This window comes from Amphibalanus amphitrite, unplaced genomic scaffold, assembly GCF_019059575.1.
Source record: "Amphibalanus amphitrite isolate SeventyFive unplaced genomic scaffold, NRLGWU_Aamphi_draft 001060F_arrow, whole genome shotgun sequence".
In the NCBI taxonomy this organism is placed as follows: Eukaryota; Metazoa; Arthropoda; class Thecostraca; order Balanomorpha; family Balanidae; genus Amphibalanus; species Amphibalanus amphitrite.
The window spans coordinates 218036-238584 of record NW_024882554.1 but is presented as its reverse complement, the minus strand read 5'-3'; the positions used below and the strand labels follow the sequence as shown (position 1 = coordinate 238584).

The following is a 20549-nucleotide window of genomic DNA, read 5'->3' as shown; positions in this document are numbered from 1 at the left end:
AGGCAGGGAGGGTAATGAGTTTTGCAATGAAGATATAAATAGAGAAGAGTGTGTGAAATAAGCGACACTGCCGACCATCGCCGAAAACAAGCGGCGAGAATAACTAACTCCAACAGTTACGTAAATATTTTATGGAATGCAGCAGGAGGCTAATGATGGCTACATGCACCTTATGGAAATGGAGAAGTATCATGCAACTAGATGTGCAATTTAATGCATTTAACGATCTAATTCATTCGAATTATGACCGCGGGCTGTAATCATGACAATACATGTACCCAAAGTAAGACACACCACTGAATGATTCTGCAAGCACGACGCTGTGTTTAGCAATGGGTCAGTGTCAGGTCAAGGTTTGTCAAATTTCAATGACATTTAGGTAAATCGCTCACATCATACCGCAAACAGTCGGGGGAAAGGTAAGACCGCCGGGGTAGGTAACACAGTTTATGATCGGCGAAAGAAAACATAAACACTTTGGCATTGTCAACTGTTTATTGGCATTATCGATTGAGATATGGCAAGTTGTGGAGCCATTTATGTGACTAGTTGTCCACCGCTCGCCATTCTACCTCTCCCGCCCTCCCCCTATCCCTGTTTCTACAAAGTCGTCGCGCACCGGACCCTGATTTCTAACAGCGCCGCTCTCCCAATCATCCTCTCCATCACAGAGGAAGTTATTGCGGCGACACAGGACACTGCAGCTATCGTTTATATATAAATATCACAGCCGTTCACTCTCTATAGCTTAGTCCACGGTACAGAGTCGCGCCGCGGCACATCCACGGATTCGATAGAGTTCGACACACATGACTGTGATCTGGCACGATTGTGTCTACGCATAGCCAACAGTCGCACACTTGACAAAGAGCTCCAATGTCCTGAGCGTCAGCATATGTTGCGCCTATGTGCTCTCCGACATCACTAGCGTAGGTCACGTCAGACCAATCTCAGACGGGCCGTGCCAGCTCAGTCTCTTAGCAGTCACGTGCCTTGCTCCTCAGACACGTTGTGCGTGGGAGCCAGACGCGGTCAACGCGACCTGACCGGGCCAGGCGACCTCACTGACCGCGTTAAGAATCCATAGGTCAAATCCAATGCAGTGCGCGTGTGAAGTGTGTACCAAACACACAAGGTACTCTCCCCGATAACAAAAGCATCCTCCTCGTAAGAAGAGACCTCGTGGCTCCCGCGTTGAAAGTCTAACCAATAACTCAAGGCCGTGGTTGACTTCCGCCAATATCAATGCATCGTGCTAGTTCGGTCAGTGACCAGAAATCCCAGCTTACGTGCTGTGACAGACACGAGGATGTCTTCCAGTCATACCCGGTACTGTAAACACGGCTTAGCGGTGATCACTGGTAGAAATCCATCGGCGCACGCTGGGAGATCACTTTAATCCACGCCAATCAGCTATGGGTCCAGCTCAGAAGCCTGACTCACTACTGACTGATGGTGATGACTGACGATTGACTGGCGACTGACGCTGACGGTTGACTGACGAGTGACTGACTGCTGACGGTTGACATTAGACGACTGACCAGCGGTAGGTGACTCCATCATCCGGCCCCGGTCGTTTGCGAGAGCATTGTGACCATGAGTGGGCCCCGACCACTCACTAGAGCATTATGGCCAGGATTGGACCCCGGTCGTTCTCGAGGCTCTGTGGCCCCCATCGTTCACGAGGGTCCTGTAGCCAGAAGTGGGCCTCGTTCCTCGCTATGGACGTCGTCCTCAGTCCGGTAGTTCCTCTGGTTCAGGTTGTTCGGAGGGTACTGCTCCGGAATGCCCGCTGGGAAAGAAAGGAGAGAGATATTCGTCATTCAACGCTTCGAAATCATGTAAGAGGGGCGACTGCGAATGACGTGTACAAGTTCGGCTATTTGATATGATTACATTCATATAAAATTGTTCACCGAGAAACTCAAACAATGTTAAACACAAACCGTTTTACTGTGACGGTGTTTAAAAATGATCCATTAACCAAGCTGTAATAATTTGATAGGTCATCTACTCTATCTCCCTCCATCCCCCGGACGCCATCTCCCCACCACTCACCTGCAGTGGCGGTCGTCCTGTCGAGGGTGTTCGCTCCGCTGTGACCCCTCTTCCTGCCGGCTCTGGTCGGCCGGGCCTGCAGGCTACCTCCGCCACCCTCCACCGGGGGCGGCGGGCGGTAGCGAGAGACCTGACGGGGAGGCCCGGTACCCGCCGTGACCGTCACTCCGGCCAGGCGCGCCGCGCGCAGCACCGACTCGCTGAAACTGGCCTCATCCCCGGCGCCGACGGCGTCACTGTCCTCGTCGCAGGAGGTGGGCTCCCAGCTGCCGCCCGCCTCGCCGTTCACCGACGACTCGGGGCTCAGCTCGCGCTCCGACAGCTCGGATTCCTCAGCGGCTCCAAACAGCTGCAGCTGCGGCGCGCCGGAGCGCTCCTGGAGCTGCAGCCGAGGCTCGCCAGCCCTCCTCCCCGGCAGGTCACTCTCCGGACCGGACTCACAACGCGGCGTCAGGTTATACAGCGGCTGGCGCCCCGCGCGGCCCGACCGCGAACCAGTAGTTCCAGTCCCGGCCGGGTGGCGACGCTGCGCGCGCGGCGAGCCCAGCCCACGGACGGAGCCGGATGAGCCGGCGTGTGGCAGGTGAGAGAAGTGCGCAGAGTGGGACGGGGTGGATGTGAGATCCGGAGGCGGGCAAGGCGGCGGCGGTGGCACGAACTCGTTGATATCGGGCCGGTGGTAGCTCTCCGGTGGGTAGTTGTCCTCGTACAGGTAGGGCGGGTTGGGAGAGTGAGCTCCGGTCAGGTAAGGTAGGTTCGGAGAGATGTTGTCGTCCCTGTACGGCAGGTTGGGCTGCGTGTCGTAGCCAGGAGTCCGCGGAGCTGTAAAAGAATGCGTCGAATTCGTTAGTCATGCATGTCAAACAACATTGAAACATCCTAACAGAAATTACAAGAGACACATCGTGCTACAATTACATTTATTCCACATTAAAACGTGCTAATAGGCATGCAAATAAATACGTCACGGATTTATTTGCATGCCTATTAGCACGTTTTAATGTGGAATAAATGTAACCGTAGCACGAGTATTTGGAAATTGGCATACTAATCCAGACAAACAACGAGTTATTTTTTACACACTTCAATGTCATCATTAGTTAACCTCTCATCGTCTGTTCTTCAAACCCACCTCTTGCCACACCACCCATCTCTGTCCCTCCTCTAACCCATATCACGCACCTCTGGAGTAGCTGCCGCCGGAGCTGGACCCGTAGACGGGCCCTCCATCGGAGCCCGAGTGTCGCAGCACGGGCTCATCAGAGCCACAGGTGCGTACCAGCGGCCGCCGGCCCGCGCCGCCCACCAGCATCGTCGTGGCGTAGGGGGCCGGTTCCTGGGGGGAGGGCAGGGTGTTATCGATAGGCTGCCAGAACAGAGGTAGGGTAGACGTAGGGAAGCTCACGGGTAGTAGAAGAGTTAACATCATGCAACAACGAAGCTTTGAGGGTGTGATTTGTGAGCGGGTATGTCACTTTATGAGAGGGCAGGGGTTTCGGGTCACCTTGGGTCATGGAGGTCATGGTTATTCGAGCAGAAAGGTTACGGTCTGGGGCGAAGAGACTCGATAATGAGTCAGTTTTTAGTCAGAGTCAGCGAGGTCATGATTTGGAGTGAGAAGGTCAATGCGTTGATGTGGATAAGACAAGGACGAACGGGTATGTTGAGTCTATTCTAACGTAGGCTAATATGAGAGCAAGAAAGACTTTATGACGACAGGCGGTGTCTGAAAAAAGGAGCCGTGATTGGTCGCGTCCTATCAAAACGGACCCGAGCGGCAGTTTCTGTCTGCTTGAAACTGCATAGCGATGAGGGATTCCGGGACTTCGTCATAAAACAGTCGCCGAAATTGCATCCTTGACGATGGATAGCTCGGCGAAAGAACAACTTGATGATGTATGTGACATATGACAGCGAATATTGTCGGATCGGGGCGGGCCATAACTTGTGAAAATTCCTACAGCCGTCTGGAGAGGAACCGAATAAATCCGCATGCATGAGACATTGGACGGGATGGGAGGTCGTTCGTCAGCCGAGTCGCCGCGCCGCCCGGCCATTACTGGAGCCCGGAGCGGCGGACCGGGCCGGAGCCGGACCCGGAACAGATCTCCGCGGCAGCGCTCACAAAGAACGGCTGGGAAATCTACATATGACGGCCGAGTTCTCCCGAAATGGAGAGCACAGTGCAGAAGTTTTGTAATATCAAGAAAGAAGTTCTGAAGGAACAAGTTGCACTTATACCTATCCAAATGAAGCCGTTGCTTTTCTTTATTCACCTGAAATACAAATAGACATCGAATCACCTAATATTTGACACTAGAGCAAACTGCAAGGCATCACCGGTATCCTCCCATCATGATCCTTCCCTCACACTAAAGTCCCCATCCCTCACCTGATCGTCTCTAAGTCCACCCGTTTGGCCGTAGAACGTCCTCATGCCGCGCTGGTCGAGCTCAGCATACTCGGCCGGTACCAGCGCGGGCAGCTCACAGTTGAGCAGCTTGGCCTCGGACGGCTTCTGGAAGTCGCCGCGCCAGCCGCGATCGTAGCCGGGGTCGATCCAGAGAGGGCCACGCTCCGTTTGTAGAGGTAGGAGCGAGATGTCGTCCGGCTTCCCGGACGGTACTGGAGATGGAGGGAGGGAGGGGCAGGTCAGAGGGGTTAGGAGGGGAATGTGCACTAGAGACACAGAGGGAGGGGAGAGTGTGGTCAGACACATACAAGCACGGGAATATCTCATAACGTTCACTCTTGTAATTGCATCGAGAAGAGTTCATAGTGACGTTGCGAATCAACGCAGCGAACGGTCTGGATTTTCGTTCATAAAACATCTCGATACGCCAAAACTTATTTATTCAATTGATCAACCCGTGACGTGCGGAACAGCATAACTTCCAGGGGTTTACTACTACCGACATCTATTGGGGAGACCAAAAGCTTAGCTTTTTACAACGCGCGCAATGGCAATGCTGACTCACGAGTGTGAGATTTATGCATAGAAAGAGAATTGGTAAAAGTATTGTCATGCCGACTTATTCAACAACACTCCTCCACTGCTTCTGAGCCTACCTTCCCTAAGAATAGACCCCTCACCATTAGCGGCTCTCACCGGTCAGATTTCCGAGCGCCTTCTTCTCTCGCCTCCTGCGCCAGCATATGACCGCCACCAGAGTCGTGAGAAGAACAAACAGCAGGCCCCCAATGGTCGCTATGAACCACGCCTGGCTGAAGAGTCCGCCGGCGGCCGGCACCTGGCGCGAGTTCACACCGCCGCCGCCAGGGGCGCTGGCGTCGGGCGCCATCTGGAAGTGTACCGGCTCGGAGAGGGGCCCCGTGCCGATCTCGTTCACCGCCGCCAGCTGGATGGAGAAGCCGGCGCCGGCCGTGAGGTTCTTCAGGATCACCTGGGTGGTGGAGCTGTTGACGGTGACGTTGAAGCGGAAGCTGGCGCGCTGCTGGCTCAGCTGCAGCCGGTAGCCGCGGGTGATGCCGTTCCGCTCGGACGAGGAGGGCGGTAACCAGGAGACCACGGCTGCAGTCGAGTTGAGCGGCCGCACCTCCAGCTCCAGGGGCGGCCCGCTGGGGGCTGTAACCGCACAAACGGTCGGTTATTTGGGAGACACTTTAATGTCGCGCATTATCGCAGGCCGGTACATACAACTTCCAACTATAGAATTTCTAAGAATAACGAAACGGCTATGAGCATTATTTCTCATAGCTGATTTTGTCCACTTGTGCTTGTAGCTGAATGCAGGTGAGGATGTGACTTTTAACGGCATTTCCTTTCTGCACAATCTCACACATTACACATCGATGTCTAATGACACAAGCTACCATAACAACCAGGTAGCCGTTTTATCATTCCACTGACTATCCCAGGGCCTTCCCATCCCTCTGTCCCGACCCCATCCCTCTCTCCAGACCCTCCCATCCCTCTCTCCGCTCCTCCCATCCCTCTCTCCAGCCCCTCCCATCCTCTCTCACCATCCTGCAGTGTCCGCACGGTCCGCGAGTTGGAAGGCCGGCCGTACACCGACTGGAAGAAGGGCACCACGAAAAACTGGTACGAGGCGAACTTGAGCAGGCTGGCGACCACGTAGGATCCGGCGGCCCCCGAGCTGTGGATGCTGAGAGACTGGAAGGGCTGGTCCGAGTCCGAGTCGGTGTGACGGTAGCGGATTACCAGACCCTGCACCCAGTCGGCGCCGGAGACGATCTGAAACGAGAGCGGAGAGACGTCAGGGAGCGATAGGGGTGGTGGTGGAGACTGCGCTGAATTCAGAGAGGCAAAACAAAAATCCTGAATCTGCTCATGTTTTACATTTTAACTGACGCTCTAAAGTGTAGTCATTACTTTAGGAGGTTAAGTTATTCTTTCAACTGCTCCTGTTTCTATAGGTAATATTATCCAACTAGCACCCGCAAAAGGAGAAATGAATACAATTCCAGTTTCAGGTCCATATGATAATAGCAAACAAAAGCTGATCGCCCGATATACCAGCAAACAAGCCCTGGTTGCCCAGTAATCAGCACAATATAAACTACTACTACTACCACACCCACCTTCCACTGCAGATTCACGGCCGTGGCTGACACCGCGGTGGCCGACTCCAGTTTGACGGTAAACTCCTGGAGCGCGCGGCTGGCCTCCGCCATCCTCCTTCCCTCCGCCCCCTCTGCCGGCGCCGGCAGGGTGTGAACCGGCACAGAGAGCTCGGAGAGCGGTGACAATCCCTGACCGTTCTCCGCCCTCACTCCAAACACATACGTGGTGTCGGGCCGGAGTCCGGTGACCGTCACTGTCTCGGCTGCCACTCTCTGTACGGCTGTCACCCATCCGTCATCCGTATCCGGGCTGTAGCGCTCCACTCTGTACCCCTGTAGCGCTGAGCCGCCCAGCTGCCTGCCTGGTCTCCACGACAGCTCCACTGAGGTGGTGTTGCGGCCAACCAGCCGCGGACGCTGCGGAGCCGACGGGTACGACCCCGGCCCGGCCAGACGATGAAACTGGATGTTGGGGTTGGTCGGGTTGGCGACGGTGAGCCGTGCGGAGGCCGATGTGCTGACTCCGGTCACTGAGGTCACGGTACAGGTGTAGAGGCCACTGTCCGACAGCTGCAGGTCTGTGAAAACACATGGACGGACGGTTTAAGGGGAGAAGATACATGCCTGATGAGAGTCAAGTCAGCTTACAGACAAAATATACGATCTACACAGCACATATGATTGCAGGACTATACAATAATTATGCAGCTCTGCATAAGCCATATTGAAAGTAAAACAAATGAACATGACTCTTAACAGTGGAGCATAATTATTCAATACTATCTTATTTGTAGCTGATTCGTCTATTTCAGTATATAAAAAAGAGCACTACATTGTGCACGCATTTTATAAAAATGAAACACCGACCAGGTATTCCACATAAAAAAATCCCCTCGCCCTCCCGCTGCGTTGCCTCACCGTCCACTTTGAGCGACGTCCCATCTGTGTCCAGCTGAACCCGGGGCTGACCGGGGGTGATCGGTCGACCGTCCTTCATCCAGCTCACAGTAGCCGTGCTGTCGGCCGGCCGACACGGCACCAGGGCAGGAGAGTTGAGTGGCAGCGTCTGATTCGCCGGCAGTACGGCTAGGACGGGAGGCGGGCGTACAGCCCCGCTCTCCGCCACCTCCAGGTGCGCCCGAGCTACCAGCGACCCCACCGCGTTCACCGCTGTACAGGAGTAATGACCCCGATCGCCCGCCTGACAGGTAGCGATGTGCAGGCTGCCGTCGACACCGACGCTGAAGCGGCCGCGGGTATCGCCGGAGAACAGAGCGTCATCGGAGCCGGCGCGTGACCAGAAGAGCACGGGCGGCGGTCGGCCGGTGGTGCCGCACTCGAGGGTCACAGAGTCACCCAGCGCCGCGCGGTGGTCACTCGGGGGCCGCTCGAAAGACGGCGGCGCTGCGGGCAGAGAGAGGGGAGGGGTCAGACTCCGGGAGCAGAGTGGAAATGGAGTGTCTGAGACAGAAGATTAACTCGAAACGGCGGCGACTCAGTGCTCCCATACCAGCAAGCGTTAAAACGTTCTGTCAATTCTGTTTGTAATTTTCCAACAAACCCAATTTTATAATTTTCCATCAATCTGTTAGCGTTATAGCACCCTGTTAAAAAGCTAGGCTGCTGCAAAGCGTCAGCAAATATCTTCCGCTGCAGTCTGCACGCACACGCTATCCAACATAACGAAACTGCAGTGCAGCTTAAATTCTTGCCACTAGATGGCAGGCGACGTCAGCGCCTGAAGGTAGACTGTGCCGCAAAGCAAACAACCGAGAGCTAAGTAGCACACAGACAGTGAAGGTAGAAAATAACACAAATAACTATTGGCGTTACGGTAGTGATGAAACTGAACCTAAACCACATACCGTGACGGCAGTACGGGAACTCTATGCATGTCAACTCACAGTGTACGGTGACGGTGGCCGAGGCGGTGACATTTCCCACAGGATTCTCCGCCTCGCAGACGTAGAGGCCCTCGTCCTGCGGCTGCACATTCTCAATACGCAGTGTCTTGTCAGGCAGCAGGTCGATTCTTCCGACGGGCATGCGTCCGTTCTGGCGGCTCCAGTAGACGGCTGGAGTCGGGTCACCGGCCACCCGGCAGACCAGATCCACCGACTCACCGGCCAGGACCGTGGCGTTTGCGGGCGCGTCGACCAGGTGCGGACGCACTGCCGGCCAGACAGCCAGAGGCAGGGAGGGTTAGAGGGACATCGGGAGATCGCTTTGGGTAATTCGGTCATGCTAGGTAAACATCATAAAGCGATTCTAACGGATGCAAACTTCCTCAGATTACTCTTAATTATTACGTGGCTAAGTGGATCATGGGAAAATAATTATGAAATGCTCAGCGACTTGCATTACTTATATATGACAGATGCACATGTCTCTAAAATAAGAAAAATCGGCCACCATTTCACATTTGAAACATACTGCAGGCTATGTGCCGAAGAGTAAGGGAACGTAAACGTTTTAAAGGCTGCTACGACCTACGTTTTAACACCACAAAATGACGAAGGACTTCGAAAGTTTTTAGTTTTTTAGTTTTTTTAGTTTTTTTTAAAGACAGTTTTTAGTGTTATAGAAAGTTTTTTTTTTTTACAGCAGGCAAAGCGACGCTTAGCGCTCTTGAAAACCCATGTTCAACGTACCGCACTTCAAACATGATCTTATTTTACAACTGGCTTACAAGCTAACTTTCTCCAAACGCGATTCGGATGGCGACGTTACCAACACATGATTCCCAGTCGGACCGCCGTTTTGCAGCCGCGGCTGTTCCAAATGTTCGGCGAACCGTAATGGATTCGGCTCCTTCTCGCCAGTTTCCTGTTGCAATAAAGCCCGCCCATGGGTCTGGCGGGCGCGGCCGGTTTTGGACCGAGGCCGCCTCCATCCGGCGCCATCCGTCTACAATGCGAGCCGGGCGGCCATTTCTCGGCTCAGAGACGGATGGCCGAATCCTCTCCGTAATAAAAGGACGCTAGCAACGAAATGGCTACGATAAAAAGACACAGAGAGAGACCACGGATGGTGGTGGATAAGACCCAGCGGTGGGGAAGGGGGAGGGGGAGCACGGGTCGGCCCCACGGACCCACCGGAACCCACCAGCTTCCGGTCCCTAGGGCCGCGAAGGGAATCAGCTGCCGAGGTAACCCAATATCGGCGTATCCCGGGGATATCGCTATTGGACTACCTTCAGTCGATATGACGATAAAAAGCGGATCAGAGCACTGCCGAAGAAAACAGACGCCATTCCAATACGGTGCCGTCTGAACTGACGATATTTCTCGGCCGAGACGTGCTATCAGAACTGCGACATTCGGAAACGGCCTGATATTGGGCCGAAGCCGAGAATGTTGACGTCGCTGACCCTGAACGGCAAATTGAGACGGGCTTCCGAAAACAACAATATGTCACCGAACTGTAGAAAATCCTTTGAGAGATTGACAAACAAGGTCAACGGCCAACCCTGCTAGCTCGAAAATACAATTAGTCAAGTTGAGGCGTGAATAAATGGTACCGCACATATCCCGGGTCCCATGCTTGATACCCTATATGCGAAGGCCTACAACCGACCATCAGGGTTGCGCAAACCGATCAGAGTGATCAAACTCTTCCCGTGAAAGAACGTCACCTGTCAGCCTCAGACGGCCTACGCGGCTGGTGTCTGATGCCTTCATATTAGCTAGTGTAAGAGAATCTCACGCCGGTCTAAGAAGGCTCGGGAGGTTTTGATACTCAGGGATGAATTAGGAACCCGGCTCAATTTAGTTACTTTAAATTTAGGATAGAAGATTTAGCTCTCCAGCCCTGCCTAGGCATAGCAGACAGGGTCTGACTACGACAAACACATCGCAGGGTGTTAATCAGCTACAACTCTCGATGTCTCACCATGAACGGACAGGACGGCGGAGGGAGTCTGTCGGTGCATCCCGGCGTAATTGTGTGCCTCGCAGACGTACTTCCCAGCATCCTCGACGGTGGCGCCGTCTATCAGCAGGTCGCCCTCATTCTGTATCTTCAGCCTGCCGCCAGAGACACACGAGTCACCAGACCATCGGGCTAATGAACATCAGACATCGCCCATGGTGGGCGACACTCGATGGAAATCAATGTGTCATATGAACTAGCACTCTGCATCTACTCTGGAGTCTGGTTTTTCTAGTGTGAAATGTTGAATAAAATTATTAAGACCTCGTAACTGAATTGAAATCAAATGGTAAAAAAAAACATTTAGGTAATCTGACTTGCATGTTGCAGTGCAGATGCCTTATTCTTACAAACTCAGTACAAAGAAGCGAAAACATCCCCACTACAATTAATCAGCCATACATAATACATAATACATAACAAAGGAAGAAGCTGACACACCAGCACGTTTTCTACTGTCCACTCGCCTTCCACCCACACCACCTTGTCCACCGTTATGCTCTTACCGGTCGGTGGTGGAGATGTCCACCGTTTTTCCGTTCAGTTTCCACCGCACGGTCGGCGGCGGGTCCCCCTTGGGCGGCGAGCAGCGCAGAAGGGCCTGTCCCCCGACCGCCACCTTGGTGTCCACAGGGATCATCTTGAACTCGTCCTTCAAAACTGAGGCAGAAACGATACAGAATGGTCAAAGGTCAGCAGTGATCAGTCGGAGATCAGGGGAAAGGTCAGAGGTTAGGGTTGACTGAGGTCTGGGGTGAGAGATCCCTGAAAGATGATTGGAATTCGGAAGCATACCGCGAGATGCAGATCAAAGGTCAGTTGAATTACGAAGAAACTTTGTATGTAGCTTCGTACATCCAAAGTGGCCAATAACAAAAGGTGATACTTTGCTGGTGTCGGAAGACATGTCAACTATTAATCGGACGTTGGGGGGGGGGGGGGGGAAGGAAACGATATGCACAGCAGCTGTTCACCTTCTAGCTAGTGATGAGGAATCTTGATGGAAATAGTAAGACCGAATTGTGATTGTCCGGCAGCTGATCCAAAGACAATCAGCATTCCCAAATGGAAAACTAAAATAATCATGCAGGAATTGCCTTAGTCCCGAGTGTCTCACGCAACAGCTCCCGCTCGGTATTAATGTCTGAGGCCGCTTGGTAGGGAAGGAGAGCGGGAGGGGTGGTAGCACGGCTGGGAAATGCTATTGGTGGGCTTCACCGGGCCAGGAGGGTCGGGTCAGTGCGCAAAAGAAGCCGGTGAACAGCGACAGAAAGGGGCGGGGCTCAATCTAATCTGGCCAGAGAAATTTATTCTGGAAACGGCTCATAAGAAACACTTCATTTTTCGAATTTCTCACACGAATCCAGAACAGAGCGGCCGAAGAAACGGACATAGATATAATAAAAAAGAAACAGGGAGATTACATAACGCACGAGCAGCTGATCTATTCAGCTGACGGGCAGAGGCGGAAGGTGTGGGCCGGGCTCGGCAGGATAAAAATGGCCGCTGCTCTCCGCGCCGCCGTCGGATGCATGAGGGCGATTTTCATGGCGCCGAGGAAGGCTCAGCACCGCTGCGGATGATGGCGGCGGCGGCGGCGGCGGCGGCCAGGGCGGGGGCGGGGGCGGCCGAATCAATAGAGCGCCGGCGGGGCGGCGGGCAGACCCGTCCGACCGACTCGGTGCAGTCAGCACAAAACGCGCCGCGGCGGTTTCCGGCCGGCTGGGGGGCGATAAAGGAATCATTTTATCAGCACGGTTCGTTAGGGCAGCCGTCCCCCATTAGGCGGGCAGCCACCGCAGGGACACGGCTCCGAGGAACGGTGGCAGCGCGCCTCTCCCCTCTCCTCTGCTCTGCTCTGCCCTCTGGGGTCGTTGTGCGGGCCGCGTCTGTCTCTGTGCGACCCGCAGACAGCAGCAGGAGAGGGCTCAGTCTGCCCACACCTTCAGACAAAGAATGGAGACAGCGAGCATGACAGGCACTCTGCAGAGAGCAGAAAAGAGGTCGGCCGACGAACATATTCATGTAAAAGCAAGCGACGTGCATGGAGACTGAGGAGCCAAGAGGCCCAAAGGCAAATGTCAACCGCACAAGGAGGCACAACCCAACCATGAACAGCGGAGTGATACAAAATAAAGAAGAAAAAACATAAATTATGTCCTGCTTAGAGCTAGGTTAATTTGCCATTTTCCAAAGAGGCGAAAATATCAAAAGCCGTGGAAAGAATGCAGCCGAAAAGCATCAAAAGCATCTTTCGGCACTAACATTTTCCTGCTCCTTTCACCATCTCTACCCTGGTATTGTACCAGTGTGTTTTCCTATCCAACATTCCGCACAAAAAAAAAAAAACGAGCCGACAACGAATGGAGACGTCAGTAAATAAGGGCAGAATAATGACGTCACCATCCAATTTGTCGCCGTGTGCCTCGTTTGCGGAGTTTTTGCGGCACGCAGTGTAGCGCGGCTGGCAGGTATGGTCTCTCGAGGCTCTTGTTTCACCCATAAAAACTCGACCAAATAACTAATGGGCACGTTTGTTAGGGAAATGGCGTTCCTGTCGTTCCGGAGATGTCGGCACCCTTGTGACCAGTCTTCGCCGGGGAAGGGACAATTGTTAGCTCCCTGCTCCCTGTCAGCACCCATTGCGGTTTGTTCTACACTGAAGACGAGTTATAAAATGGTGGTAGGCAACGCTGACGATATTTGATGGCAGTGTCCATTGTATGTGCCTCGATCCCGAAATTTATTGAGAATCCAACGAGTTTAATGTATAGATGCGACTGATTGCATAGGCGGCGGAACGGGGGGGGGGGGGCATGGGGACACCGTGCCCCCTTTTGATTTAGGCATTCTAACATTGGGACCAAAAGTCGGCAGTGCCCCCCCCCCCCCCTCTTGATTGAAGGCTTTCCGCCGCTACTGACTAATTGCAAGCTTTATTCGATGATACATTGAGTTTGATGTTGAAACAGAAATCCCTAAACCCCCAACAACAGTCAGCAGAAATTATGGGCCCGAGTGAGGCACGCCGTCTGACCCTCAATAACTGCCTCTGACAGCTATGGTGCTGACAGCTCTGCTGCTCGCATTTGACAGCTACGGTGGGATACGCTGGTTGAAAGTTATGGCGGATTTTTTTCTGGTTAGATTCTTCTCCTTACAGTTCTTCGTTGACAGATCCCGTGTTTTCATATGACGCCTCTGGGCGCTCATGACGCCTCTGGCTATTGACAGCTCATTGTTGACAGCTAATGACGCCTCGCGCTGTTGACAGCTTATTATTGACAGCTCATGACGCCTCTGGCTGATGGCAGCTCAGTGCTGACGGCTGATGACCACCGTAATTGTCCGTTAGAGGCTAACGATCCAGGATCCTCTCCCCACTCTGTCGCCGATCTGGAGACCGCGGTGCTATATCGACCGGCCGGCCGTCCTTGTCTGGGTCACCCGGGTCACAGTGTCTGTACCCGGCCAGCGGCGACCTGGTCTGGATCGCCGGCGTCACACTGCAGCCCGCCGGCAGCCAGCGGCGGCCTTGTCTGGGTCCCTGGGTCTCACTTAATCCTTAGCACACCACGGCCTTGTCTGGGTCCGCGGGGTCACATCATATCTCCAGCCCGGTTTGGAATTGTATTGTCACCAGGGTGACAGTATATCCTCAGCATAAAACGGCCTTGTCTGAGTGCCAGGTTCACAGCATGTCCTCAGCACACGACGGCCGGGGTCACATTGTCTTAGGCCCATGATCGTGGCCCTGTCTGGGACCCCACGATTGCAGGCCGGGAGTCTCACAGTCCCTAACCCGAGACAAATTCGTCTGGGTCACCAGAGTTACAGCATGTCCTCAGCCCGTGGCGGCTTTGTCTGGGTCAGCGGGGTCACAATCCGTGACAGGTCACTGATCCTCAGCCAACGACGATCGGCCGTCCCTGCGGCCTGCCTGGGTCACCAAGGTCACACCACGACGTGCCACAGTGATGCAAATGGGGTTCACGAGTGGCCATAAATACCAAAAAGTCAAGTTTACCAAACCGAGTAAATCGCTATATGGCTAACCAAAGAAATGTTTGGCGCATCTGAATTCACATAGTTTTCATATTTTTGTCAAAATTGGCCTCGTGTATGATTGTCAGAAGTCGTGACATTTTCTATGTCGTAAAATGACTTGTCAGATACCCGCAACTTCAAACGCCGCTAGCGTGCGTTCATTTCATACAAATGACAAAAATTATACACGGTAATGATCTCTAAAGCCTGCTGCTTCTCATGCCGGATCACAAAAAAAAAGCCGCATCATTTTTGGTTTGGCGGTGATCTAATCATTTGTCATCATGTTGCAATCGCAGTTTTTTACTAAGAAATATTTGCTTTCGTTTCACCTACAGCAGTTTACACAGTGTGTGCCCGTTAGTGCACCATACCATATCATTCCCTAACCATTTCTGAGTCACACTGTGAAAGGATTAAGGCGCTAGCACAGGGCAGACCGGCGCTATTGAAGTTTTTGTCCGGCGCGGTCGGGTGTCGCGGTCGGGGCGGATTGCTTTCACCGCGGATCGCAATTTCGACAGACGTTTAACTTTGAACTGCTATAAGTACTAAGTAGGTCAAATATTGACCTTAAGTCAAAAGTAATATGCTCACTCACGAGATCTTGTCAAGAGCAATCCATTGGTTTTTGTCGTGAGGCGATTGGACACTTCGTTTAGGAACAGCAGAGGGATGCATCGACGAACCCCCGCTGAGGCCGGCCGCCCGCGGCGCGGTCGCCCGGGCTGCCCACCGCGCCGCGGCACCCGACCGCAACGGACGAAAACTTTAGTAGCGCCGTTCAACCCTGTGCTAGCGCCTTCATTCTTTCACAGTGTGGCTCAGAAATGAGTACGGAATGCTATGGTATGGTGCACTAACGGGGACACACTGTGTAAACTGCTCTAGGTGAAACGAAAGCAAATATTTTTAAGTAAAATACTGCGATTGCAACATGATGACAAATAGTTAGATCAACGCCAAACCAAAAGAGATGCGGCTTTTTGTTACCCTGCATTAGAAGCAACAGACCTTGGGGATAATTGCCATGTATAATTTTTGTCATTTGTATGAATTGGCCGCACGCTAGCGGCGTTTGAAGTTGCGAGTATCTGACAGTCATTTTACGACATAGAAAATGTCACGACTTCTGACAATCATACACGAGGCCGGTTTTGACAAAAACATGAAAGACATGTTTTTTCAGACACTCCAAACATTTGCCTGACTGGCCATACTACGATTTATTCAATTAGGTGAACTTGAAATTTGGGCCTTTTCGGTATTTAAGGCCACTCGTGAGCCCCATTTGCATCACTGTGCGTGCCGCCCCTGCTCTGGGGTCACCGGAGTCTCTGAGGTCACCGTGGCCTTTGGGGTCACCGAGGTCTCTGGGGTCACCGGAGTCTCTGACTCTCTGAGGTCACCGTGGTCTCTCGGGTCACGGAGTCCCCTGCATTCATAAACGCCGGTCAGCCAGCACCAATTAGCGCGGAAGGAAATATAGCACGTGTGCTGTCTGGCGTATCCAGTAGGTGGAATTTCAACGAATTAACTCATTTTTGGGAATACCAAATGAAAATAAAAGTTTTTACAAAGTATGAAGGTTAAAAATACCCAGGGAGAGTGAGAACGAGAGAGAGCGAGAGAGAGAGAGAGAGAGAGAGAGAGAGAGAGAGAGAGAGAGAGAGAGAGAGAGAGAGAGAGAGAGCGAGAGCGAGAGCGAGAGAGAGAGAGAGAGAGCGAGAGCGAGAGCGAGAGCGAGAGCGAGAGCGAGAGCGAGAGCGAGAGAGAGAGAGAGAGAGAGAGAGAGAGAGAGAGAGAGAGAGAGAGAGAGAGAGAGAGAGAGAGAGAGAGAGAGAGAGAGAGAGAGAGAGAGAGAGAGAGAGAGAGAGAGAGAGAGAGAGAGAGAGATTAGAAAGAGGAGAGAGAAAGGAAATGAAACCACGGAAGAGCAACATGGCGAGGGAGAGGCTTGTCTGACACGATACAGTTGGGGCGGGAGTGAATCGCCTCAATTCTCTCCGTCTTCCCACCATGTCGTCACCCTTTCCTCGCCTCGCTCCGTCTCCTCCCCATGCTGAACACCCGCCTTCAGACCGGACGATCAAATTACACGGCATAAACGCTTATGGTTACACACTTTTTTGTGGGTTCTCTGTCCCGCCACCGCCGGAGGGGAGAGACGACTCAGACTAGAGGTGGCAAAATGTGGACCCGAGGACCCGGTCCCAAGAACCAGTCTGGACCCATATGGGTCCAGACCGGTTCCTGGAACTTTTCTGACGGGTCCAACCGGGTCCTTCCATAAACTATACATATTGCACACTACATGATTATTGCAAAATATTAAATGAATGAAGTGAATGTTTCTTTGCACACAATAGCTCGTGAGTATTCCCAGTGGGAAATAGGCTGTTTTACTTGATGCAACTAATGATACCTACAAGTAGTTTGTATTAAATGACTTTTGGGGAACGGGTCCAACTGGTTCCGATTCCAACTAAGACCGGGTCTGACTGGTTCCAGAAATGTCCAGCCGGGTCTGGTTCGAGTCTGGTTCCAAAAATTTTCATCTTTTGCCACCTCTAACTCAGACTCATGAGTCAGCTGGCGTAGTCAACCCAAGACTCATGAGTCAGCCTAAGACCACACATCGATGGGGCCACTCAGAGGCACCCGCAGCTAATAACTCAGCCCCTCTCGAGGACTCGTTTGAAAATCGCTATGAGGATTGTCCAGTTGAGTGCACCAGGCGGCGGCACTGGGGATCAGCAACTGGTCTCCTAACGCGGGCCGCGTTGGACCTCATTGCGTGCTGTCGTGACGGCCGCCACCGTCTGGGACCGGTCGTAAACGGTCGCCCCGGGGCATGAACGGGGTCGGAGGAGACGGGGTGGGGATCGCCACTATGAGAAGGGTGAGTGGAGCTATGGAAAAGGAGCGGAATGTTGCGTGGAGTGCAAGGGATGTTGAGTAGTGAAGCTACTGGGAGATCAAAGCAGGTAGGTAACTTATATTTATACATAAACAATCCTGACGTTGGATATGCTACGAAAAGTAGTCGTGACTCGTGACATTTAATTCCCGAGCTACAAAAACAGCGTTACTGCGTTAGGTATATGTTTTGGGCGTTTAAGGGTGATTGTTCTCATTTATTGGTTTCAATGGCGCTGTTTCCGAATCTCTATTTCTCAGTAACCTTCACGCAGCTAGCGGTACCTATTAGCAGCTCCACAGGCTCTCTGACGCACGCCCCTGGTTTCTGCAGAGCGCCACGGTTCGTGCTTCCCTGGCATACCGCCTGGCCCAGCCGGCCGCCCCTCCCAACCATCAAAGCCTGAGCGGCGCATATAATGCAGAGCCTGCAGTTTAATGTGGGCCTGTCCATGCATAAACTGGCAGCTCTCATCTGTTGTCAGCGGCAGCTAGCCTACGAGCGCGCCGCGGCGAAATTCACCAGCACTATTTACACTAATTAAACCTGCAATCGGTAGAATGGGCGCCGCCCGTTCGTCCGCCATTACATCGGCTGCGGCTCGTAGTGAGATAGCAGTCGACATATGCTGCGTATATAAAGCGCAGCTAGCCGGCTACGCCCTCGCACACGCCATTACGTCGTGCCGTGCATATTCAGAGGAACGTTTAACCTTCGAAACACGGGGACCAGCCATCTACTTATACTAGCTCTACTTACTTTTAATTTCCTTGATTCTTTGCTTGCGAAAAAAGGAAAAACTGAAGGCAAATTTCATCCTGAAATGATTCGAATGCACCTCCAGTTAGTGATCAGACGAAACAGCTTATGACTCGCCGTCGAGTGGCACTAAACGCCGGCGGTCACAGCTCGGCCGAGTATAAGGCATTGAACCGGTCAGTACGGTCAGCCATCAGACGTGATAAACGCCTTGACATTAAACAACGCATCTGCGACCAGGGTCCCCATTCCACTTGGCGGGAAATTAGATCTGTTGTGAGCTCTAAAAAAGCTGAGCGCATACTACCCGACCTGACGGCCGATCAGCTTAACGAGTATTTTGTTAGTGTGGGCCCTCGTGTGGCCAACGAGGTGAGGAATGAGGGGCCGGCCACTGACATACCATGCCGTTTACCTCGAGTCGGGGCTTGCGCCTTCAAACCAAGTTTATTAACACTTTCTGAGCTGAGAGATATTGTTTTTCATATGAATGGATCAAACGCATGTGGCCAAGATGGCATCAATATTCAAATGATCCGCATGGCTTTCGATGCAATCGGCTATGTGCTTCTTCATTTAGTTAACTCTAGCATTTCCCTTTCCGAGGTGCCATCCTCCTGGAAACACTCTCTTGTTTTTCCTGTTTATAAATCTGGAGAGTCGTCAAAGCCTTGTAATTACCGGCCGATTTCGATAGTTCCCGTCATCGCAAAAATTGTTGAACGCGCTGTTCACCAACAAGTGTACAGGTACCTGTCTTATAACCATCTTCTTTCTCCCTCGCAACACGGCTTTCGTCCTCGGCACTCAACCGAAACAGCTCTCCTTACCATTTCTGATCACATCCTTTCTGCTAAGGACAAGGGAGAATTTTCACTTCTCTGCATGCTCGACTTAAGTAAATGCTTTGACGTGATTGATCACTCTAAACTTCTAACAAAGCTGCAGTTGCATGGGATCGAAATTTCCTGGTTTTCTAGCTACCTCTGTGGTCACACTCAAAGTGTTCGTTTTACCGACAGCAAAGGAATTGTCCAGTGTTCCAAACCCCTCCCTAATGATATCGGTGTATTCCAGGGCTCGGCCTTAGGTCCACTTCTGTATTGTATTTTTGCTAATGATCTAAGTTTGTTTGCTGAAGATGCAGTGATTGTTCAGTATGCGGATGACACGCAGATTTTGGTCAGTGGCAGAAAAGACGAATTCGAAAAAGTAACCTGCAAATTAGAACGAATACTAGAATGCATAGGGCTGTGGTTTCGTGCCAACGGACTCAAACTAAACGCTGGTAAAACACAGTTGATGCTACTTGGAAGTCCTAAGAACATGCGCGATCCCCCTAATGGCACTGTTAGATTTCATGGTTGTACTCTGATTCCCGTCTCGGAGACCAGAAACCTTGGAGTCCAGTTTGACTGTACTCTCAGCTGGGATGCGCACGTCTCATCAATCGCTCAGCGTTGTTTTGGTATCCTCATCGGATTAGCGCAACTGAGGGGTCACCTGCCGCCGTCAGTAATCTCGATACTGGTTGATGCGTTAGTCATTTCACATATCCGTTATTGTTTGTCTGTTTATGGTAATGGTACGCGCAAAAATATTAATCGCATCCAAAAAGTCATAAACTATGCGGCTAAAGTCATTTTTGGACGCAAGAAATTTGATCACGTGTCTGACTTATTACATAAATCAGGCTGGCTTAAAGCCAGTGAGCTTGTCGAATACCATACTCTGTGTATGGCTCACAAAGTGCGTCGCACGGGAGTGCCTAAAACGCTTGCCGACAACCTCATTTTGAGGTCGGACATTCGCGACCGCGATACTAGGCAGAATAACAATCTGCAGGTACCTATGTCCTGTACAGAAATGGGCCGGAGACGTTTTTGTAGTCGCGCACCCCGACAATATAATGCTCTGCCTCATGATCTGACACTACTGCCAATACCAACGTTTGCTAGCAAGTTAGTGAGCCATATATGTGACCGACCTGTACAGACATAATCTAAATACCTGCGTTCTTGATGACATGTATGTTAGTGTACTTGAATGTGGCTGTGAACATCTCGAACAACCATCCCATTGTATGTTACATTCAACGTGCAACCTGCAATTTCATTGTTAGCAATTATTATTATTATCACTTTTCGTTATGTTGATTAAGGCTGCGGCATTTGTGTTGTGCTCACTATGTATGATGTGATGACGCCACTGTTTTTCGCTGTTACCGATCCTTTTGGAACTGTAATAGCCCCAAGTCGATTGGGGAAAGTTCCGAAACAATGTGAATTCT

General features: G+C 52.1%; 1 protein-coding gene across 1 annotated transcript in view; it reads right to left on the bottom strand.

The window, feature by feature from the left end:
- Positions 1-479: 479 nt before the first annotated feature.
- The window catches only part of LOC122369671 (roundabout homolog 2-like), a 71456-nt gene continuing 51386 nt past the window's right edge, over positions 480-20549 (bottom strand). Inside the window, exons 3-13 of the mRNA XM_043344577.1 lie at positions 11040-11193; positions 10495-10628; positions 8508-8774; positions 7522-8007; positions 6622-7181; positions 6043-6274; positions 5168-5644; positions 4451-4683; positions 3241-3394; positions 2059-2880; positions 480-1792 (exon numbers count right to left, since the gene is read on the bottom strand). Of these exons, the coding sequence (XP_043200512.1) occupies positions 1680-1792; positions 2059-2880; positions 3241-3394; positions 4451-4683; positions 5168-5644; positions 6043-6274; positions 6622-7181; positions 7522-8007; positions 8508-8774; positions 10495-10628; positions 11040-11193 (3632 nt within the window). The 3' untranslated portion in view covers positions 480-1679. The remainder of the gene's footprint in view (positions 1793-2058; positions 2881-3240; positions 3395-4450; positions 4684-5167; positions 5645-6042; positions 6275-6621; positions 7182-7521; positions 8008-8507; positions 8775-10494; positions 10629-11039; positions 11194-20549) is intronic.